The following is a 23,354-nucleotide window of genomic DNA, read 5'->3' as shown; positions in this document are numbered from 1 at the left end:
TTTTATTCTGTTGGTCTAAATAAATATTCCATAAAATAAGCCAACTATACCACGTGAAACCTTGTTGTCTAGTAATAATCAGATTTTTACTCGTTATTACAATTGTCAAGTTAAAATTTAATAGGGTTTTCCTCTCTCTTTCTGGGGATATTTTACAAAATTTCGCCTCGCCCCTTGTGGAAATATTTAATTCGTATTTCTGGAGGAGGGGAAATTTACATTTTGTGAAATTCTCGGTAAAATCTTAGTCCCGCCCCCTCGAGCTGGCGCGAAAGATTCACATGGGTGAGAATCCCGCGCAGAAGCTGTTTGTGTGCAGTGGTTGCCTGAACTGAATTTCTTAAAAACACTGAAAATATTAACTCATTTAGAGGGAAGCAATTCTTCAACATGATCGGACAGAAATCTATTATATCCTACTTCAACACGCCAGTGAAGAAAAGAAGTTTATCTGAAGTTACAAAGGAGGAACTCAATGATAAGGAAGCTATTAATGAAGAGGTGAAAAAACAGCCTTATAAAATCGTGAGGCATTACTGTGTACTAATTATATTTTGAAATAATATTTTAGAAAACTTTGAATAGTTGTGCAGTTTAACAGCAAAACAAGTTTTATTTTAAGTATTGTTGTCTTTTTGAATAGCTTTGGTTGGAGGAAGAGCGGTTTATCCGGAAAATTGTTTTCTTCTTAAACGTAAATGCCGAGTATAGTTCCGGCGGCTTTCTTAATTTCGATTAATTAGATGGAAAGATTAAAACTATAACCTTGTATCGCATTTAGATTGTGTTTTGCTGTTAGCATTGCGTATCTGAATACGTGTATATGTAGTTTATCCGTAGACACCAGTGTTGCTAAATTTATTTGATTTTTAATGTTTTAGTTCGTATTAATCTTTTAAATTCCGGTAGAATGAATCTTGTGTAAAATTTTACTTCCTAATTTTTCGATAAAAAATATTCATCTGTATTTTCAAATCAATGACTATTCATTTGGAGTTGGCGGGAAGAATGTTGCTGGGAGAAAGGAATTAGCCAATGAGAGGGCGGAGGCGGGTCTCCGCTGGGATTTGTCAATGGTCGCGGAGGCGGGTCTCCGCCTGGACGGTCAATGGTCGCGGAGGCGGGACTTGGCGATGGTTGATGTCTGTGACCATGCGTTGTCTCCGTTCCATGTTAACCCACCGGCTCCTTCTCCGCCCCCAGGACGGCAAGTGGACGCCCGTGAAGAAGCTGAAGGTTGGCTCGGAGGAGGAGGAAGAGCTGAAGGAATCGACCAAACCCAGGTCCCCGCTTAGTCCCCAGCAACTCTCCCGCATCGAGAGGAACAAGCAGGCGGCTTTGCTGAGACTTGCGGCCCGGAATGCGCCCCTGGGCCTCGAGGAAAACTGGAAGAAGGAGCTGATGACCGAGTTCAGCAAACCCTATTTCATCAGGGTGAGAGCGGGGAGCAATTAGAGCTGCCAACCGTCAGTAACCCTCCTGGCTGTGTTATATTGTGTTTCCGCGCACTGCCGATATTCGCCATCATTTCAATTCTACTTTGATAAATGTAAGGAGAGCTTGTAGCACAAGTGTATTGAGTACAGGAAGTGGAATGTTATGTTGAAGTTGGTGAGGCTTCACTTAGAGTATTGTGTGCAGTTTGGGTCACCTATCTACAGGAAAGGTGCAAATAAAATTGAAAGTGTACAGGAAAGATGTTGCAGGACTGGAGGACCTGAGTTATAGGGAAAGATTGAATGGGTTAGAACCGTATTCCTTGGAATGTAGAAGATTGAGGAGAGATTTGGTAGAGGAATATAAAATTATGAGGAGCATAGATAGTGTAAATGTAAGCAGGTTTTTTCCACTGAGGTTGGGGCTACAACTAGAGGTCATGGGTTAAGTGTGAAAGGTGAAATGATTAAGGGGAACAACTTCCCTCAGGGTAGTGAGAGTGTGGAATGAGCTGCCAGAGGAAGTGGAGGATGTGAGATAGATTGCAACGTTCAAGGGAAGTTTGCAGAGTACATGGGTGGGAGGGGTATGGAGGGCTACAGTCTGGGTGCAGGTCAATGGGAGTAGGCAGAATTACAGTTCAGCATGGACTAGATGGGCTGAAGGGCCTGTTTCTGTCTTAATGACATGAAGGGTACTGGAAATGTAATCAATTTGCAAATACTTGACAAATAAACTTGGCTAAAGAAGTAAAATTGTATTTAACATATTTACAAATCAATGCTGAAGCAATTTTACAGCAGGCAGAACATTAACAAAAGGACTACATGTAAATATGTCTGTACAAAACTGAGGGGTGGAGATAGGGTAAATGCAAGCAGGCTTTTTCCATGGAAATTGGGTGGGACTACAACTAGAGGTTATGGGTTAAGTGTGTAAGATGAAAAGTTTAAGGGGAACATGAGAGAAAACTTCTTCACTCAGAGTAGCAATGAGCTGCCAGCACTAGTGCTGTGTGTGAGCTCGATTTCAACTTTTAATGGAAGTTCGGATTGGTACATGGATGGAAGGGGTATGGAAGGCCAGAGCCCTGCTGCAGGCAGTTTAAAAGGTTTTAGCATGGACTTGATGGGCCAAAGGGCCTGTTTCTTTCTGTGACTATCGAAGTGGAGTGTACTCAATATGTTTTAAATAATAGGCTGCCCAGCCAGTGAAAATCTGTTGGCCTTCACCCTGTGTTCTTCTGAGTTGTCTGAGTTTTGGATCTTTTGTAGTTCACCAAGAAGCCAGCAGACAAGAGGATACTTTTGATCGGGTGTCAGAATGGCAGCTGTGGGCGAGTTTAGCTTTTGTTGTAGGTTCCGGAATCACCTTCGATCTTTGCTGTTTGACAAGTTGTTTAAAATCAACCGTTCCCCGATGTCTGTACCTTGGGCTTTGCTGAGGCAAACTTTAGAGCAGCTCAGTAATTTTGTGAGCAGTGTAAATGTCCTAGATTTAATTTACTGACTTTAAAATTAACCACTGCAATTACAGGAGTTCAAAGTTATTGGTGTGTGCGGATATAGTTACTATGAAAGCGGAATTGTCTTTTTGCAGCAGCTTCACAGTATATCATGAGTATGACTAATGTAAATGAACATAAATTATACGTGGGGTGACGAGGTGGAGGTACGTTGATGATCGTAGGAGCAGCTGGTGTATATCATGAGACCATGATCACCTGCATCATGTGACAGGGCACATAATGACGATTATACGCAACAAATCTGATGATATTGGTGCAGTCAGCCGTACAAAGCAGACTCAATGGGCTAAATGCCCTAATTTGCTCCAATGTGTTGTGGACTTGTGTTGAGCAGGAAAGGGAATGTAGCCTGAGGTACTTAGTTTTTCATGCTGGGTCGTAAACCTCTCGCTCCTACACCATAGTCCAGTAATCACCTGCTCTGAGACCAGGCGCTGCTTCGTGATTGGAATAACATCACAGCTTGCCTCTTTGGCCAAGGTTATAGACGTGTAGTGAATGCACCCACCGCCCTCTTAGAATATGTTTTGTTGACCTTTTAACCTACTATAAGTTCAATCTAACCCTACAGAGATACAGGGTCGGTTTGAACTTTTCCACTGGGGAGATACAGGGGTCTGGGTCAGTTTGTCCTTTTCCACTGGGGAGATACAGGGGTCTGGGTCTCAAGAAAGGGAGTTTGCGGAGTACCTCCGAGATGGATTCTTAGAGCAGCTTGTACTAGAGCCTACCAGGGAGAAGGCAGTTCTGGATCTAGTGTTGTGGAATGAACCGGATTTGATAAGGGAACTGGAGGTAAAGGAACCATTAGGCGGTAGTGACCATAACATGATGAGTTTTAATCTGCAGTTTGAGAGGGAGAAGGGAAAATCGGAAGTGCCAGTATTACAGTTGAACAAAGGGGACTGTGGAGCCATGAGGGAGGAGCTGGCCAAAGTTGACTGGAAAGATACCCTAGCAGGGATGACAGTGGAACTCAATGGCAGGTATTTCTGGGGATAATACAGAAGGTGCAGGATCAGTTCATACCAGAGAGGAAGAAAGATTCTAAGGGGAGTAAGGGGCGACCATGGATGACAGGGGAAGTCAAGGACAGTATTAAAATAAAAGAGAAGGAGTATAACACAGCAAAGATGAGGGGGCAGCCAGAGGATTGGGAAACTTTTAAAGAGCAACAGAAGATAACTAAAAAGGCAATACGGGGGGAAAAGATGAGGTCCGAAGGTAAGCTAGCTGAGAATATAAAGGAGGATGGTGAAAGCTGCTTTAGGTATTTGAAGAGGGAAAAAATAGTTAAGACCAAAGTTGAGCCCTTGAAGACAGAAACGGGTGAATTTATTATGGGGAATAAAGAAATGGCAGAGATGAACAGGTACGTTGGATCTGTCTTCACTAGGGAAGACACAAACAATCTCCCAGATGTAATAGTGGCCGGAGGACCTAGGGTAACAGAGGAACTGAAGGAGATTCACATTAGGCAGAAAATGGTGTTGGATAGACTGATGGAACTGAAGGCTGATAGATCCCCAGGACCTGATGGTCTGCATTCCAGTGTACTTAAGGAGGTGGCTTTAGAAATTGTGGATGCATTGGTAATCATTTTCCAATGTTCTATAGATTCAGGATCAGTTCCTGTGGATTGAAGGGTGGCTAATGTTCTCCCATTTTTTAAGGAGGGAAAGAGAAAACAGGGAATTATAGACCAGTTAGCCTGATGTCAGTGGTGGGGAAGATGCTGGAGTCAATTATAAAAGATGAAATAGCGGTACATCTGGATAGCAGAAACAGAATCGGTCCGAGTCAGCATGGATTTGCGAAGGGGAAATCGTGCTTGTCTAATCTTCTGGAATTTTTTGAGGATGTAACTATGAAAATGGACAAGGGAGAGCCAGTGGATGTACTGTACCTGGACTTTCAGAAAGCCTTTGATAAGGTCCCACATAGGAGATTAGTGGGCAAAATTAGAGCACATGGTATTGGGGGTAGGGTACTGACATGGATAGAAAATTGGTTGGCGGACAGGAAACAAAGAGTAGGGATTAATGGGTCCCTTTCAGAATGGCAGACAGTGACTCGTGGGGTACCGCAGGGTTCAGTGCTGGGACTGCAGCTATTTACAATATACATTAATGATTTAGATGAAGGGATTAAAAGTAACATAAGCAAATTTGCAGATGACACAAAGCTGGGTGGCATTGTGAAATGTGAGGAGGATGTTATGAGAATGCAGGGTGACTTGGTCAGGTTGGGTGAGTGGGCAGATGCAGTTTAGTGTGGATAAATGTACGGTTATCCACTTTGGTGGCAAGAACAGGAAGGCAGATTACTATCTGAATGGTGTCAAGTTAGGAAAAGGGGAAGTACAACGAGATCTTGGTGTTCTTGTTCATCAGTCACTGAAAGTAAGCATGCAAGTACAGCAGGCAGTGAAGAAAGCTAATGGCATGTTGACCTTCATAACAAAGGGAGTTGAGTATAGGAGCAAAGAGGTCCTTCTGCAGCTGTACAGGGCCCTGGTGAGACCACACCTGGAGTATTGTGTGCAGTTTTGGTCTCCAAATTTGAGGAAGGACATTCTTGCTATTGAGGGAGTGCAGCGTATGTTCACGAGGTTAATTCCCGGGATGAAGGTTAATTCCTTCTAAATTCCAGTGAATACAAGCCCAGTCGCTCCTGTCATATGTTGAAAGATTAGAGCGATTGAGCTTGTATTCACTGGAATTTAGAAGGATGAGAAGGGATCTGATTGAAACATGTAATATTATTAAGGGATTGGAGGCAGGAAGCATGTTCCCATTGATGGGTGAGTCCAGAACCAGAGGCCATAGTTTAATAATAAGGGGTAGGCCATTTAGAACGGAGTTGAGGAAAAACTTTTTCACCCAGAGAGTTGTGGATCTGTGGAATGCTGTGCCTCAGAAGGCAGTGGAGGCCAGTTCTCTGGATGCTTTCAAGAAAGAGTTAGATAGAGCTCTTAAAGGTAGCAGAGTCAAGGGAACGAGGTACTGATTGTGGATGATCACCCATGATCATAGTGAATGGCGGTGCTGACTAGAAGGGCCGAATAACCTACTCCTGCACCTATTGTCCATTGTCCTTTTCCACTGGGGAGATACAAGGGTCTGGGTCAGATTGTGCTCAATTCCAGCTTGTTTGTTTTCAGCTGATGGCGTTTGTAGCTGCAGAGAGGAAGCGTTACACAGTTTATCCGCCACCTCACGAAGTCTTCTCATGGTCGGAGATGTGCGATGTCCGTGATGTAAGTGCAATGTTGGCCCTTTGAGGGTTTCTTCTGGTGTGTCATGGCAGTGAACATTACAAATTGAGCTCATCAACCCCTGGAGCAGGGGTTCCAACTTGGGGATGATGGACCCCTTGCTTAAGGGTATTGGTCTGTGGCATAAGAAAAGCTGGCAACCCCTGTTCTAATGCCTTTCAAACATTCCAACACTACCTGCTTTTGCCACTTCCAAATATCCAACACCAACTATGTCAAAAAAAAAAAGTGGCCCCTTCAAATCTTTCCTCTCTCATCTTAAACCTCTGCCTTCTAGCTTTGGACTTTCCTACCCTGGGGAACTAGATTTCTGTAATACTGACATAAAGTAAAGAAATACAAATTAACATTGACTACAAATAGGCGGCATTTATCATCAAAGACCCTCACCATGCAGGCCAGGAGTTCCCAACGTATGGTCCACAGTCCCCTGTCTCAATGGTGTTGGTCCATGGCTTAAAAAGGCCTGGGAACCCCTGGTCCAGGCCATGCCTCTTCTGGTTACTACCATCAGACAGGAGGTTCAGAAGCCTTGAATCCCACACCACCAGGTTCTGGAAGTTGTTATCCTTCAACCATTAGGCTCCTAACTTCACTCACCTCAACACTGAACTGATTCTATGACCTACAGACTCACTTTTTTAAAGTCATTTGAAACTCAATGTTTCAATTTTTTTTTTGCACAGTTTTCCTTCTTTCGCACATTTGTTGTTTGAAGGGTCTCAGCCCGAAATGTTGACTGTTTACTCTTTTCCGTAGATGCTGCCTGACCTGCTGAGTTCCTCCAGCATTTTGGGTGTGATGGTTGTTTGTCGGTCTTTGTCTTTGTTTAGTTTTTCGTTAATTCTATTGTATTTTTCTTATAAGTGCTTACAATAAGATGAGTCTCGAGATAGTGTATGGTAATGTACAGTATATACATACTTTTGAACTTTGATATGAGGCAGAAAATGCAAGTTATTTGTGGAAAGCAGTAATGTGTGTTAGTGTCTGAGGTGTTGCATTGATTCTGTGCGGAGAGGAACAGAATGAAAGGAAGCCTTGTCTTTGCCCAGGTGAAAGTGGTGATCCTCGGCCAGGACCCGTACCATGGACCAAACCAGGCTCACGGGCTGTGTTTCAGTGTCAAGCGCCCTGTGCCACCACCTCCCAGGTATGCAGGCTCTTGTAGTCTGGTTCCATCTGCGGTCTCCTACTTATTCTTCAGTAAGTTAACAACTAGCTACGTCCATCTTGGGGCTGCAGTGTTTGTGTACAAGATCATTTAGTAAGAAAATATTTAAAAAATGGACGCCTGGCAATGAAAGGAACGTTATATGAGGGAGCACAGTAGTTAGCGTAACGCTGTACAGCTCCAGCGAACGGGATTCAATTCTGCTGTCTGAGGAGTGTGTCTCCCCGTGACTATGGGATCCTCCCGCATTCAGAAGATGTACAGAATGGGATTAAGTTGTGGGCAAGCTATGCTGGTGCCACAGTGACACTTCTGGTCTGTCCAGCACATTCTCAGACTGTTTGCTGATGAAAACTGTGTGTTTCAATGTGCGTGTGACGGTACAGCTAACCTCTTAATCATTTTTTTAAACAGAAGAGTGAAATTTGTTAAGGGGGGTGCATCCTGCCCTGTGCAGTGAGATTGGGTGTGTGAAATGCTGTCGCCATAATGTGCCTGGTCTCCGTTCAGAAGTAGCCCATAGACGGGTAACTGTTTGGAGCTAGTTCGCTGTACAAGTGACGGGGTCTGGAGCTGGTGGGGGGAAATGAACGACCCTGTGCTTTGAATGCTGTAAATTCTCCTGTTCTCGTGCAGTCTGGAAAACATGTACAAGGAGCTGGAAACTGACATTGAAGGCTTTACGCACCCAGCACACGGTGATCTGACCAGCTGGGCCAAGCAAGGTAGGTACATCATTCTACTTTCTGCTAACCAGAGGGAGTTTGGAGATGAGGAACGCTCATCTTTTATTTGAAGTAAATGACACACAACCTGATAATTGATGGAGGATCACAGGAGCAGGTGTGGGGTGAGTCACCACCAGCCAGTCCCACTGACTCGCTCTGCTCCTCAGCTTGCCTTGATCCGCCCCAACAGGTGTGAGTGCCTGTTCCTACCAGGCAGATGTGTGCAGCGGCCAGTGGCTCCATCCAGCTGTTCCCCCTCAGGGTGCCCAAGGGTCAGGTGTTCTTAACCCTGGGAGGACCAGCAATCCCTCCACCAATATCTTAGATTTTGCAATCTGCAGGTGCTGGAAGCCTGAGCAACACACACACAAAATGCTGGAGGAACTCAGCAGGCCAGGCAGCATTTAGGAAAAGAGTGCAGTTGACGTTTCGGCTCAAAATCTTTCTTTCACCCTGTCAGCTATGAGAATTGAGTCCTTATTTACTCTGTCCAGGGCCTCGTGTTTCCAGGTGTAGAAGCTTTTCCTTGGCACCGCAGCGAGTACGCCCGACCATTTCTCAGTTACGGACCCCCTGTCCTGTCCTGTCCTTCAGTCGGGTGAGATCACATTTAATCACAGATGAAGACCAGGCGCCCCTCCCATCTACCGGTTGGTCCTTCAGACACAACTGAAGGTGGCTTCTGAATGGAGTGGTCATTGTGAAGATTAATAATAGATATTGTTCACACTTGGACCAGCCGAGGGAGACATGCTGGATCTTGTCGGGTATCTGTTATGACCAGCCATTTCCACGTTCTAATGTATTGGGGCATAAAGCATGTGTCGAGTTCACTGTTACCATGGAGATGAGATTGGCTTAGAATGAAAGCCATGACTTTCCCTTTTAGATTATTTTAAATAGTGCTCTTAAAGCTTCAACCATAAGATGTAGGGGCAGAATTAGGCCATTCAGCCCATCGAGTCTGCTCTGCCATTCCATCATGGCTGATCCCGGATCCCACTCAACCCCATACACCTGCCTTCTCACCATATCCTTTGATGCCCTGACCAATCAAGAAATGATCATCTTCCACCTTAAATATTCCCACAGACTTGGCCTCCACCATAGTCTGTGGCAGAGCACTACTCCCTGGCTTAAAAAAAAATTCCTCCTTACCTCTGTTCCAAAAGGTCATCGCTCAATTTTGAGGCTGTGCCCTCTAGAGCTGGCTACCCCCACCAAAGGAATATCCTCCCACTGCTTAGTGTTTCAATTTTCCTGGAGTAGTTACAGCCAAACAGGGTTTATTTCATGATGCTGTAGGACCCATGGCAGCCAGCAAGATCCATCCCTAGTCAAAGTAAATTTATTATATGCTACCCCGAGATCCACTTTCTTGCAGGCATTCACTCTTGTTCCATGATTTGCATTCAGTGGCCACTTTATTAGGACCCCCTGTACCTGATAAAGTGGCCATTGGGTGTATGTTTGTGGGCTTCTGCAGTAGCCCGTTCATTTCAAGGTCGATGTGTTGTGTATTCAGAAATGCTCCCCTGCACACCACTGTTGTAATGCATAGTTACTTAAGTTACTGTCACTTTGGCTATTCTCCTCTGATCTCTCATTAACAAGGCATTTTCACCCACAGAACTGTCGCTCACTTGATGTTTTTTTCCTGCTCCATTTAAGGGCTGTTGTGCACGAAAATCCCAGCAGATCAGCAATTCCTCAGATACTCAAATCACCTCAGTCTGACACCAATAATCATTCCAAGATCAGTCACTTGGATCATATTTCCTCCCCATTCTGATGTTTGTTCTGAACAACAACTGAACCTCTTGACCATGTCTGCATGCTTTTATGCATGGAGTTGCTGCCACATGATTGGCTGATTAGATATTTGCATTAACAAGCAATAGGTCCACCTAGCTACTGAGTGTAAACTCAGCATAGTTGCACTAATTCATGTTGAGATCCGGCCTCATGCAGTGTCTGAGTTGAACTGATTACCCCCAGAGGCTCACTTGTGAATGTTCTGTTTTGTTTCAAACAGGCGTGCTACTGCTGAATGCCGTCCTCACCGTCCGAGCACATCAGGCCAACTCGCACAAAGACAAGGGCTGGGAAGAGTTCACAGATGCTGTGGTGTCCTACCTCAATAAAAACCGGGAGGGCTTGGTGTTCATGCTGTGGGGAGCGTATGCACAACGGAAGGGCAGTGTTATCGACAGGGTACGTCATCTCTACCTCTAATCTCTGGGTTATTCCATCTATAAAATTTCTAACCTGTTTGGGTGGAGGCCTCTGGGAGACTTTTACACATTTACCAGCGACCCGGGTTCAATTCCCACTGCTGCCTGTAAGGAGTTTGTACGTTCTCCCCATGACTGCGTGGGTTTCTTCCACGTGCTCCACCTTCTCCCACAATCCTCATTATGATGGTCACCTCATTATAGGAAGGATGTGGAAGCTATGGAGAGGGTGCAGAGGAGATTTACGAGGATGTTGCCTGGATTGGAAAACAAGTCTTATGAGGCAAGGTTAGCAGAGCTGGGACTTCTCTCTTTGGAGCGTAGAAGGATGAGAGTGGACTTGATAGAGGTCTACAAGATCTACAAGAGAGGCATAGCAAACCCAGGGCACGCATAGCAAACACCAGAGGGCATATGTACAAAGTTAAGGGAGGGACGTTTAGGGGAGACATCAGGGGTAAGTTTTTTACACAGAGGGTTGTGGGTGCCTGGAATGACTTGCCAGGGATGGTAGTGGAGGCTAAAACATTAGGGGTATTTAAGAGCCTCTTGGACAGGCACATGGATGAAAGAAAAACAGAGGGTTACGGGGTAGTGTGGGTTTTTTTTAAGGGATATATGGGTGGACACAACATCAAGGACTGAAGGGCCTGTACTGTGCTGTAGTATTCTAGTGTCTAGTAATCCAAAGATGTAATAGCTGGTACGTTAATTATCCCATGATTAGCCTAAGGCTAAGTTGGGGGTTGCTGAGCGATATGGCTCGAAGCACCAGAACGGCCTATTCTGTGCTGTTATGTCAGTAAATAACTAAATAAATAGATTTGTTCAGCCTTGCGATACTGCAAGTGCTTCAACCAATTACTTTGAAAGAAATTCAAAAACCTCAGAGGCCAGAAATACTGTTGTGCCGACATAGCATGCCCAAAACTTGGTGATGTTAACCTATAGTCTTCAGAAAGCTGAGCTGCCTGGAAGAAACCCACGCAGTTACAGACACCCGACAGTCAGCGGCAGGAATCAAATGCTGATTGGTGGTCACTGGCGCTGCAAAGAAATTGCGCCAACTGCTGCCCATACATAGCTGTAATGATGCTTCACTCGTGGGAGACTTCATCCAGCACCTGTCTAACTAACATTGCCTCATTACAGAAACGTCATCACGTCCTGCAGACTGTTCACCCGTCTCCACTCTCCGCGCACAGAGGCTTCTTTGGTTGCAAGCATTTCTCCAGAACCAACGAGTTGTTGAAGAAAGCGGGGAAGACTCCCATCGATTGGAGTTTGCAGTGAGTCCAGCCTCTGGCGAGAGCTGGTGGGTTCACACTGGGATACAATGGCACTGAGCAGAATCTGAAGAGTTAATGTTGCCAGGACTTGCCCAAAACAGGTTTTTGTTTGAATAGTGATGCCCTAGTAAGCCGTCATTCGATTAACATTTCCCAATTACAGTTTTGTTCATGGGTGGGGTGGGGGGAGTACTTGAACCAAAGCATTTCACCAAAAATGCACTAATTTAGTCCTGGACTAAAATCTTTTAAATGTGATTTCTATCGAAATGTACAGACATATTTACATGTGGTCCTTTTGTTCTGCCTGCTGTAAAACTGCTTCAGCATTGATTTGTAAATATGTTAAATAAAATTTTTTATTTCTTTGGCCAAGCTCATTTGTCAAGTATTTGCAAATTGATTACATTTCCAGTACCTTTCATGTCATTAAGATTATTAGAGCTCTACAGCACAGAAACAGGCCCTTCAGCCCATCTGGTCCATGCTGAACTGTAATTCTGCCTACTCCCATTGACCTGCACCCAGACTGTAGCCCTCCATATTCCTCCCACCCATGTACTCTCCAAACTTCTCTTGAATGTCCAATCTAACTCATCCTCCACTTCCTCTGGCAGCTCATTCCACACTCTCACCACCCTCTGAGGGAAGAAGTTCCCTTTAATCATTTCACCTTTCACCCTTAACCCATGACCTCTAGTTGTAGTCAGTGGGAAAGGCCTGCTTGCTATCTATACCCCTCATAATTTTATATTCCTCTATCAAGTCTCCTCTCACTCCCCTACACTCCAGTGAATAAAGTCCTAACCTATTCAACCTTTCACTACAGCTCAGATCCCCAAGTCTTGGCAACGTCCTTGTAAATTTCCTCTGTACTCTTACAATCTTATTGATATCTCTTCTGTAGGCAGTTAACCAGAGCTGCACACAGGCTCCAAATTTGGTGAATTACCTTGATGCTTGCAATACTTAGCTGGTTAGACTTATAGTTGCCAATCTGCATAAAGCAAGATGATACAAGTAAATGTTTGAATGTTATGAGGGGTGAATGTCAAACGTGTTTCTTCCCCTAAATACGATAGTATTTATCTGCCAGGTTTGTACTGAAATTGGGTAGAGTTACTCCGGCTGTGCATCGCATCGCGACTCCATTCATTCGCCTTCCATTTACTGCAGTCATTGACATAGAACAGGAATTTAGAGTGACTTGTACAGTATGAAAAAGCCATTCAGCCCAGCTCATCTGAGTGGAGCAGTATTAATCCCGTCTCCCAGCATAGTCTTCATGTAGACACGTGCTGTCAGTGGCAGTCTCAAGCCCGATCTCAGGCAATGCATTCAAGGTGCTTGCTACACTTTGAGTGAAGAATGTTCCCCTTCATATTCCTCAATTTTTTTTAAAATCCCCATTTATTCTAAATCTGTGCCCTCTAGTTTTATCAATCCCTAAAGTGGTTGATAAACCAGAAGATAATGTCTTGTAATTTACACACTATATCATGCAGTTGTATATGATTGGGTTGCTGGGTTTGAGGACACGCTGAAGAAAAGGTGTAAGAACAACTTTTGAACTCTGATCAGAAAACTTGCAACTCCAGAGATTTTGCACCTGTTCCCTCTTGACCATCATCTGACTGGAGTTGCTGTGGGGTGGGAACCGAACTGAAGTGACAGAGGAAAGGGAGGTTGGCTCACAAACAGAGAAAGCTTGGAGACAGTGTGAAAGAGAGGATAGGCATGTGATAGAGAAGGAATGCACTCAGACCGATGGTTTGAGATGTGTCTATTTTAATGTGACGAGTATTACGAACAAAGTGAATGAGCTTAAAGCGTGGATCAGTACTTGGAGCTATGATGTTGTAGCCATTACAGAGACTTGGATGGTGCAGGGGCGGGAATGGCTACTTCAAGTGCCAGGCTTTAGATGTTTCAGAAAGGGTGGGGGCATGGCACTGTTGATCGGAGATAGTGTCACAGCTGCAGAAAAGGAGGAAGTCATGGAGGGGTTGTCTACGGAGTCTCTGGGTGGAAATTAGAAATAGGAAGGGGTCAATAACTACTGGCTGTTCTTTGTAGACCACCCCATATTAACAGGGACATCAAGGAGCAGGTACGGAGACAGATTCTGGAAAGGAATAATAATAACAGGGTTGTTGTGGTGGGAGATTTTAATTTCCCAAATGTTGATTGGCATCTCCCTAGAGTGAGGGGTTTAGTTGGGGTGGAGTTTGTTAGGTGTGTTCAGGAAGGTTTCTTGACACAATATGTAGAGGAGAGGCTGTACTTGACCTGGTGTTGTGAAATGAACCTGGTCAGGTGTCAGGTCTCAATGGGAGAGCATTTTGGAGGTAGTGATCTTTACCATATGTCCTTTACCATAACATTGGAGAGGGATAGGAACAGACAAGTTAGGAAAGTGTTTAATTGGAGTAAGGGGAAATATGAGGCTATCAGGCAGGATCTTGGAAGTATAAATTGGAAACAGATGTTCTCAGGGAAACATATGGAAGAAATGTGGCAAATGTTCAGGGGATATTTGCATAGGGTTCTGCGTAGATATGTTCCAGTGAGACAGGGAAAGGATGATAAGGTACAGGAACTGTGGTGTACAAAGGCTGTTGTAAATCATTGATAGGATGCAAAACTGGGCTGAGAAGTGGCAGTTGGAGTTCAACCCAGATAAGTGTGATGTAGTTCAATTTGGTAGGTCAAATATGATGGCAGAATATAGTATTAATGGTAAGACTCTTGGCAGTGTGGAGGATCAGAGGGATCTTGGGGTCCGAGTCCACAGGACACTCAAAGCTGCTACGCAGGTTGACTCTGTGGTTAAGAAGGCATACGGTGCATTGGCCTTCATCAATCATGGGATTGAGTTTAAGAGCCAAGAGGTAATGTTGCAGCTATATAGGACCCTGGTCAGACCCCACTTGGAGTACTGTGCTCAATTCTGGTCACCTCACTATAGGAAGGCTGTGGAAACCATAGAAAGGGCGCAGAGGAGATTTACAAGGATGTTTCCTGGATTGGGGAGTGTGCCTTATGAAAACAGGAGGAATGAACTTGGCCTTTTCTCCTTGGAGCAACGGAGGATGAGAGGTGACCTGATAGAGGTGTATAAGATAATGAGAGGCATTGAACGTGTGGATAGTCACAGGCTTTTTCCCAGGGCTGAAATGGCTAGCACGAGAGGGCACAGTTTTAAGGTGTTTGGAAGTAGGTACAGAGGAGATGTCAGGGGTAAGTTTTTTACGCAGAGTGATGAATGAGTGGGCTGCCAGCGGCGATGGTGGAGGTGGGAACGATAGGGTCTTTTAAGAGACTCCTGGAAGGATACGTGGGTAAAGCCTAGGTCGTTCTAAGGTAAGGACATGTTCAGCACAGCTTTGTGGGCCGAAGGGCCTGTATTGTCCTGTAGGTTTTCTGTTTCTATTGTGGGTTGGATTGGATTGTTACCTGTCACCTTCAATGACTCAGAATTAAGATCAGCCAGGTGAGAAAGGGATGGTTGTGTATTTCCCATGTGAACTGTTTATCCTGTCCCAAGGGTGGGACAGGATAAACGATGGGGTGGCCCATCCTGGGTGCACCTGGTTCACTCGCCTTCAGCCTCTCTGCCCAGTGAAGGGCGAGACCTGGAGGTCTGAGTGTCGGGGATCCATTGACGCTGCCACAACGAGGCCACACTCGGCTTGGAGGAGCAATACCTTATATTCCGTCTGGGAAGCCTCCAACCTGATGACATGAGCTCTTAAGTTCTGGTGATTTCCCCCTTCCAACTTTCCATTCCCCATTGTGGCTCCCCTTTTACCTCTAGTCTTCTCATCTCCCTCCAGTGTCCCTCTCCCCTCCAATCTCATTCTTCCTCCTTCAGCCCTTTACTTCTTTCACCTCTTCCCCCCCCCCCCAAACTTCTCACTTCACGCCCACCTTCCGCCTCACCTGGTCTCACCTATCCCTTCCCAACTTCTCACTTCACTCCTACCTTCCCCGTCATCTGGTCTTACCTATCACCTCCCGGTATCTCACTTCATCCCCTCTCTCCACCACCTTCCCCCTCACCTGGTCTCACCTGTCACCTCTCAACTTCTCACTTCACTCCCACCTTCCCCATCACCTGGTCTCACCTATCACCTCCCGGTATCTCACTTCATCCCCTCTCTCCGCCACCTCCCCCCTCACCTGGTCTCACCTATCCCCTCCTAACTTCTCACTTCACTCCCACCTTCCCCCTCACCTGGTCTCACCTGTCCCCTCCCAACTTCTCACTCGCTCCCACCTTCCCCGTCACCTGGTCTCACCTATCACCTCCCGGTGTCTCACTTCATCCCCTCTCTCCGCCACCTTCCCCCTTACCTGGTCTCACCTATCCCCTCCCAACTTCTCACTTCCCTCCCACCTTCCCCATCATCTGGTCTCACCTATCACCTCCCAGTATCTCACTTCATCCCCTCTCTCCGCCACCTTCCCCCTCACCTGGTCTCACCTGTCACCTCCCAGTGTCTCACTTCATCCCCTCTCTCCGCCACCTTCCCCCTCACCTGATCTCACCTATCCCCTCCCAACTTCTCACTTCACTCCCACCTTCCACCTCACCTGGTCTCACCCATCACCTACCAGCTTGTACTTCCTCTCCTCCCCCCACCTTGTAATTCTGGCTTCTTCCCCCTTCCTTTCCATCCTGATGAAGCGTCCCAGACTGGGTGTGTTGCTCAAGATTTCCAACAGCAGGATCTTTTATATTTTTGAAATGGTACCAAATGATTTTGATTAGAAACCTGTCAAATGGAACTGCGGGAGGAATCCTCTTTTGGAAACAGATTAGCAATGTGCTAAATTTGTCCATTTACTTGCTTTCATTCTGTTGATAGTTTGGACCCCTGACTTCCCACAACCTACCCAGACCGAGCTCTCGTTCAGCCTGTGTCTGAGACCAGTTTCATGCTCCTGAACCGCAGACACTTTGCATGGGAGAAGTCATCCTTCAGTCTTTTTGTATCCAGGCAGAATCTGGGTTTAACCATAGCCTCAGTTGGCTTGCAATCTGAGAGAAGGCTGAGCAACATTAGTAACTCACTTTCAGGGACTCTACAACTTGTGTTAGACCATAAGGCATAGGAGCAGAATTAGGCTATTTGGACCATCAACTCTGCACAGGATGTACTAATGTTCTCAGTATTATTACTTACTATTAGTTTTTTGTATTTGCACAGTTGGTTGTCAATCCTATTATATTTCTTTATTCTACAGTGAATGCCTGAAAGAAAATCTATCTCTGGGTGGGATTTGGTGACATACTTCGAACACTAGTGTCTCAAATCTGCCAAGTTGCCTTTCTAAATGGAGCTAACAAAGCACCCGAGAATCCTGGAATGGACCAGTTCGGAGCTCCTTGCTATCTGGGTGACCCAATGATGTCAGCGTTGAGTATCTGGACTATAGAGAAAGCCAAACACAAGATGTTGTTGGTGATCTCGTTATAGGGCAGAGATTCTTGACTGTTAGTCGTACCCATCTCCAAGAATGTAGGGACTGGTGTCTTGGCCTTGTCTGACCTTTGACAAAGGAGTTCTGTTAACAAGTGCCAATTGAATAGATTGGTTTGTCATTTTGGATGTGCAAGGGAACCAGTTGTTCTGCTCTGTACTGAACAACACTTGGAAGTACTTGGGGTAGTAAATGTACAGTATAACCTGGAGTGGGGAGCCCTTGACCATCTGCCAGCAAGAATGTCTCACCAGTACCCATCACTGACCAAAGGGAGATGAAAAGGTTCTGACTGGCAATGGCTGGTTAAATTACAAGGTTCACTTTATGTCACTGGGTCTGAACCTGGGTCTCTGTACCCAGCCCTGGCTCAGTAGTAACTCCAACACTCCCGAGTGCAGGAAGGTAACTTCACCATCTTCCCTGCAGGCTCGCCCACGTACTGGGGGCAGTTTGCAGTGGCTGCACATCTTCAGGTGGTAGGAGGAAACTGAAGCACCTGGGAGTTCACAGGGTGAGCCAGCAAAGCCCAAGTGGACACAGCTAGAGGTCAGGAACAAACCCCAGTCTGAGCTGTGGCGGGGGCTTTAGAAGGTATTGGACAGACCACATTTGGAGTGTTGTGAGCAATCTTGGGTCCCATATCTAGGAAAGGTTGTGCTGGCATTGAACAGGGAGTCCAAGCCTCCACATTAGCAGTGGTCCTGACCCCAGCTGCCACCTTGGATCTCTTCAATCCCTCGTTCGTAAACCGCCTGCCTGCATAAACTGTTCCCACTTTTCACCAGTGCTGGTTACAGAGATCCACCTGACAGGGTCCGGCGAAGAAACGTGCAGAACTTCAGGTTCACAAATGTGACCTGGGCTTTTGCTGTTTTTGGTTTTCAAAACCTAGTAATTCTCATAAAACTCATTCTAGAAAGCATAGCTTTATTTTTCTGAAGTTTTGCAAAGCAGTTATTCTGTACATAATATCACTGATACATATAACAACATCACTGCCACAATATTTGGTCTTGTTTTCACACATTAAAAATGATGCCAGTTAAAGATCTGTGCCCCACATGCTTTTTAACCATGGAATTGCTATTTTGCAGATAATGAGTGCAGTTTACCTTGTGGCCTGTGTCCTAGCTCTCATATGTGGTTGTTTTCTGACAAACAGGAGTTAATTAAAATAGGACATTTCAAATATAAACTGCTTGACTTCAGAGGAGATCTGGTGCTTCAAGCAGCTGAAAGGGCTAAACTTTGGGATATGTCAAGGAGTGCATGGAGGGACTTTTAGGGACGGAGTTCTGGGTCTCTCCACGTTCAGCTTGGGTCCTGTTTCACACCAACACGCTCCTGTGTGACCAACATAGGAACAGCTTCTTCCCCTCTGACGTCAGATTTCTCACTGGTCCGTGAACCCATGTTATTTGTCTTTTGCATTACTCAGTTATTTTTGTAACTTAACAATGATTTTTATGTCTTGCACTGTACTGCTACTGCAAAACCACACATTTCACGAAATGCCAGTGCTAATAATTCTGACTTGGGAGACCTGATTCTGATTCTGATCAGGAGAGAAACAAAGAGCCAGCACATGAAAGCACTACAGGCTTTCGTGTAAGAGTCTTACAGCACAGAAAGAGCCCATCAGCCCAGTGAGTCCTTGCTGAACTTGCACTCGACCTCAATCCTTCCGTCTTCCTTAGGGACCAGTGATCACAATACGATTGCGTTCAACTTGAAATCTGATAGGGAGAAAGTAACGTCTGACGTAGCAGTTTTTCAGTGGAGTAAGGGAAATTACAGTGGTGTGAGAGATCAATTGGCCAAAGTAAATTGGAAGGAGCTACAGCCAGGGAGGTCAGCAGAGCAGCAATGGTGTGCGTTTCTGGGCAAAATGAGGAAGGTGCAGGCCATGTGTACTCCAAAAATGAAGAAATACTCAAATGGGAAAATTGTAGGCTGACAAGGGAAGTCAAAGCTGATATAAAAACAACAGAGAGGGCATACAACAAAGCAAAAATTAGTGGAAAGATAGAGGATTGGGAAGTTTTTAAAAACCGACAGAGAGCAACTAAAAGAATCATTAGAAGGGAAAAGATGAAATATGAAAGCAAGCTAGCAGATAATATCACAGTGGATAGTAAAAGCTTTTTCAAGTATGTAAAAAATAAAAGAGAAATGAGAGTGGATTTAGGACCGCTAGAAAATGAAGTAGGAGAAATAACAGGGACAAGGAGATGGCTGATGAACTAAATGAGTATTTTGCATCAGTCTTCACAGTGGAAGACACCAGCAGTATGCCAGATGTTGTAGTATGTGAAGGAAGAGAAGTGGGTGCAGTTACTATTACAAGAGAGAAGGTGCTCAAAAAGCTGAAAGACCTAAAGGTACATAAGTCACCCGGACCAGAGGAACTGCATCCAAGGGTTCTGAAAGAGCTAGCATCAGAGATTGTGGCGGCATTAGAAATGATCTTTCAAAATAATTGGACTCTGACATGGTGCCAGAGGACTGGAAAATTGCAAATGTCACTCCACTGTTTAAGAAAGGAGGAAGGCAGCAGAAAGGAAATTATAGATCAGTTAGCCTGACCTCAGTGGTTGAGAAGATGTTAGAGTCAATTGTTAAGGATGAGGGGATGGAGTACTTGGTGACACAGGACTAAGTTACCATGGTTTCCTTAAGGGAAAATCCTGCCTGATGAACCTGTTGGAATTTTTTGAGGAGATTACAAGTAGGATAGATAAAGGAGGTGCAGTGGATGTTGTATATTTGGACTTTCAGAAGGCCGTTGACAAGGTGCTACACATGAGGTTGCTTACCAAACTAAGAGCCCATGGTATTACAGGAAAGTTACAAACATAGTTAGAGCATTGGCTGATTGGAAGGAGGCAACGAGTGGGAATAAAAGGATCCTTTTCTGATCGGCTGCCAGTAACTAGTGGTGTTCCGCAAGGGTCGGTGTTGGGACCACTTCTTTTTATGCTGTATATAGATGATTTAGACGATGAAATAGATGGCTTTGTTGCCAAGTTTGCGGATGATACAAACATTTGTGGAGGAGCAGGTAGTGTTGAGGAAACAGGTAGATGCAGAAGGACTTAGGCAGATTAGGGATGGACAAGAAAGTGACAAATGAAATAAAATGTTGGAAAATGTATGGTCATGCACTTTGGTTGTAGAAATAAATGTGCAGACAGTTTTCTAAACAGGGGAGAATATCCAAAAATCTGAGATACAAAGTGACTTGGGAGTCCTTGTGCAGACCATCCTAAAAGTTAACTTGCAGGTTGAGTCGGTGGTGAGGAAGGCAAATGCAATGTTAGCATTCATTTCAATAGGTCCAGAATACAAAAGCAAGGATGTGATGTTGAGGCTTTATAACGCACTGGTGAGGCCTCACCGTGAGTATTGTGAACAGTTTTGGGCCCCTCATCTTAGAAAAGATGTGCTGGCATTGGAGAGGGTCCAGAGGAGGTTCACAAGGGTTCTGGCCCATGTAGCAGGGAAGGGTTAGTGGATCATGGAGTAGGTTAAAAGGTTAATAAAACATCATGGCCAAGGGGCCCGTACTCTGCTGTAGTGTTTGATGTTTCTCCTCCTTATTCAATCAGGAATCTGCCGACGTCAGCCTTAAAGTTATTCCAAGACTTTGCTTCCACTGTCCTTTGGGGAAGAACGTTAAAAAGACTGATGACCCTTTAATGTGCCACAGTAGCTTAGTGATTAGTGTGGTGCTATTACAGTTTGGGCCATGCGGGGGCGTGGAGTTCAATTCCAGCGCTGCCTGTAAGGGGTTTGTACGTTCTCCCCATGAGTTTCCTCTCACAGTCCTGGTTAGCAGGTTAATCGTAAATTGTAAATGGTCCCATGATTAGGCTCGTGTTTAATAGTTGGGTTGCTGGGCAGTGGGGCTCATTGGAAGGCCCTGTTCCACCCTGTATCTCTAAGTAAATATAAAAGCCTCACCTCATCTCTAACCATTGAATGCTAGTTCTGGAAGTAGGTCTCAGAGTGATGAGTGAGATTCACTGTGACAAGATACATACAGTATTGGGAATTGGAAACACAGCAATGAGAGATTAACAAAAGCTTTAACCTTTCGATGCTGGGCTGAAGAGGGGACAAAATAAAGCAATGTCTGGAAGACTGAAATCCTTCAAGATGACGAGTGAACAACGTAACTAATATTGATGTCCTGCAGACAGTTCATGAAACTACCATTTAGTTCTTCTTTCAAATATGATTCTACTACTAAGCTGCATGCAATTGGAATCAGTGATTTACATTTTGATGATGTGTTTTTGGACCAATTGAGTGGCCTGGTGTTTTGCTGTTACCAAGGGAGATTGGTGAGGTTAGGAGTGGACTGTGTGGCCTGGAGACCATGAGCGACTCCATTGCTTCTCTGCGATTGAGGTCTTGAGCAAGGTTGAAGTCATTGAGAATGAGACCAGAGGAAGGTGTGTGTTTGCCGTTCATTTGACCGGTCTTCCTTCCCCCGCTGGCTGCTGTCGGAGGAAAGTCCAGGAGTCTTGGGATCCACTTTGCAAGGAATGCTCAGCAAGGCTGTGGATTTGTTTCAAGGGACTTTCAGGTTCACGTTGCGTATGTTCCTGAATTCTGATTACTATTTTTTCGCTGTTATTGAGCAGTCTGACACGGAATGATCGATGTGGACTGGGGCACAGGCCAGCAGTGGGCTAGCGGCACAGCGCTGAACTGAAATAAATATTTGATTACACTGGACAACAAAGATATTGCTTCCTGAATACTTTTGGGTGTATCTTATGGACTTTGGACTGCTGATCATGAAAATCACCATGAAATTCATCTATCATGCACCATTTATTTTTAAAATTGCCTATATTTGTTATTTCCATTCATAATTCAAGTTAGAATAACTGATGCCAAGATTAAGGAAGGCATTTTTGATGGTCCACAATCAAACAGGTCATCAATAACAGGTAATTCGAAGAACTTGTGGGACTGGAGAAAATCACATGGAAGGCATTCAAAGATGCTATTAAAAAGTTTCTTTGCAAGTACAGAGCACCAAACTACATTTAGCTGTTTAACAACATGCTTCAAGCATACAAAACCATGAAGTGCAACATGTCACCAAAGATTCATTTTCTGTATTCCCATTTAGACTGTTTCCCTGCAAATCTTGGTGCTGTCAGTGACAAGCATGGTGAAAGTTTTCACCAGGGCATTGCGGTCATGGAGTAATGGTATCAGGGCAATTGGAATCCATCAGTGCTGGCTGATTATTGTTGGACACTTAAGTGAGAAGCCTCAGACACTGAGTACAAATGAAAATCATCAACAAAACATTTTTAGCTTAGTTAAGGTATTGCAAAACATCAGCACCATTATGCATTAAATGCATTATATTCAATAAGACCATAAGATATAGGAGCAGAAACAGACCATTTGGCCCATCGAGTCTGCGCCACTATTTCATCATGGCTGATCCAATTTTCCTCTCAGCCCCAATATCCTGTCTTCTCCTTGTATCACTTCATGCCCTGACCAATCAAGAATCTATCAACCACTGCCCTATATATACTTAAAGACTTGGCCTCCACAGATGCCAGTGGCAAATAATTTCAGATTCACCACTGTCTGGCTAAAGAAATTCCTCATCTCCATTCTATATGAACACCCCTCTATTCTGAGTCTGTGTCCTCTAGTCTGAGACTCTCCCACCATCCTCTCCATATCCACTCTATCAAGTCCTCTCACCATTCAATAGCTTTCAATGTGGTCACCCCTCATTCTTCTGAATTCTAATGAATACCGGCCCAGAGCCATGAAACACTCTTCATATGACAAGCCATTCAAACCTGAGTTCATTTTGGTGAACCTCCTTTGAACCCTCTCCAGTTTCAGCACATCCTTTCTAAGATAAGGGGCCCAAAACTGCTCACAATACTCCAAGTGGGGCCTCACCAGTGTTTTATAAAGTCTCAACATTACATCCTTGCTCTTATATTCTAGTCCTCTTCAAGTGAATGCTAACATTGTGTTTGCCTTCCTCTCTACAGACTCAACCTGCAAGTTCTTTGCCTGTTCTCACAACCTAAGTCCTTCTGTAGCCTTTCCATTTCCTCAAAACTACCTGCCCCTCCACGTATCTTCATTTGAATGCAAAATTTGCAAAAAAAAAGCCATTAACTCCATCATCCAAATCATTGATA

At 44.8% G+C, this 23,354-nt stretch overlaps 1 protein-coding gene across 2 annotated transcripts; it reads left to right on the top strand.

Moving 5' to 3' along the window:
* Positions 1-299: 299 nt before the first annotated feature.
* unga (uracil DNA glycosylase a) lies at positions 300-12,037 on the top strand. 2 transcript variants are annotated; one of them, XM_072247482.1, is made up of 7 exons: positions 300-501; positions 1,204-1,434; positions 6,129-6,224; positions 7,298-7,395; positions 8,053-8,141; positions 10,180-10,358; positions 11,531-12,037. In XM_072247482.1, the coding sequence occupies exons 1-7, from the start codon at positions 391-393 to the stop codon at positions 11,669-11,671; spliced, it is 945 nt and encodes a 314-aa protein (XP_072103583.1). In that variant the 5' UTR covers positions 300-390; the 3' UTR covers positions 11,672-12,037. The 2 variants fall into 2 exon arrangements, with proteins under 2 accessions (XP_072103583.1, XP_072103582.1); XM_072247481.1 differs by having other exon boundaries at positions 300-525.
* Positions 12,038-23,354: the final 11,317 nt, after the last annotated feature.

This window comes from Mobula birostris, chromosome 31 (assembly GCF_030028105.1).
Source record: "Mobula birostris isolate sMobBir1 chromosome 31, sMobBir1.hap1, whole genome shotgun sequence".
Lineage (NCBI taxonomy): Eukaryota > Metazoa > Chordata > Chondrichthyes > Myliobatiformes > Myliobatidae > Mobula > Mobula birostris.
Note: the sequence above shows the minus strand (reverse complement) of the source record. Positions and strands in the feature narration are given on the sequence as shown.

Coding starts and splice junctions, on each gene's coding strand:
- unga (XM_072247481.1), top strand. CDS start 391: ATGATCGGACAGAAATCTATTATATCCTACTTCAACACGCCAGTGAAG. Junction 8,142..10,179: donor GACCAGCTGGGCCAAGCAAG/GTAGGTACATCA, acceptor TGTTTCAAACAG/GCGTGCTACTGCTGAATGCC. Junction 10,359..11,530: donor AGGGCAGTGTTATCGACAGG/GTACGTCATCTC, acceptor GCCTCATTACAG/AAACGTCATCACGTCCTGCA.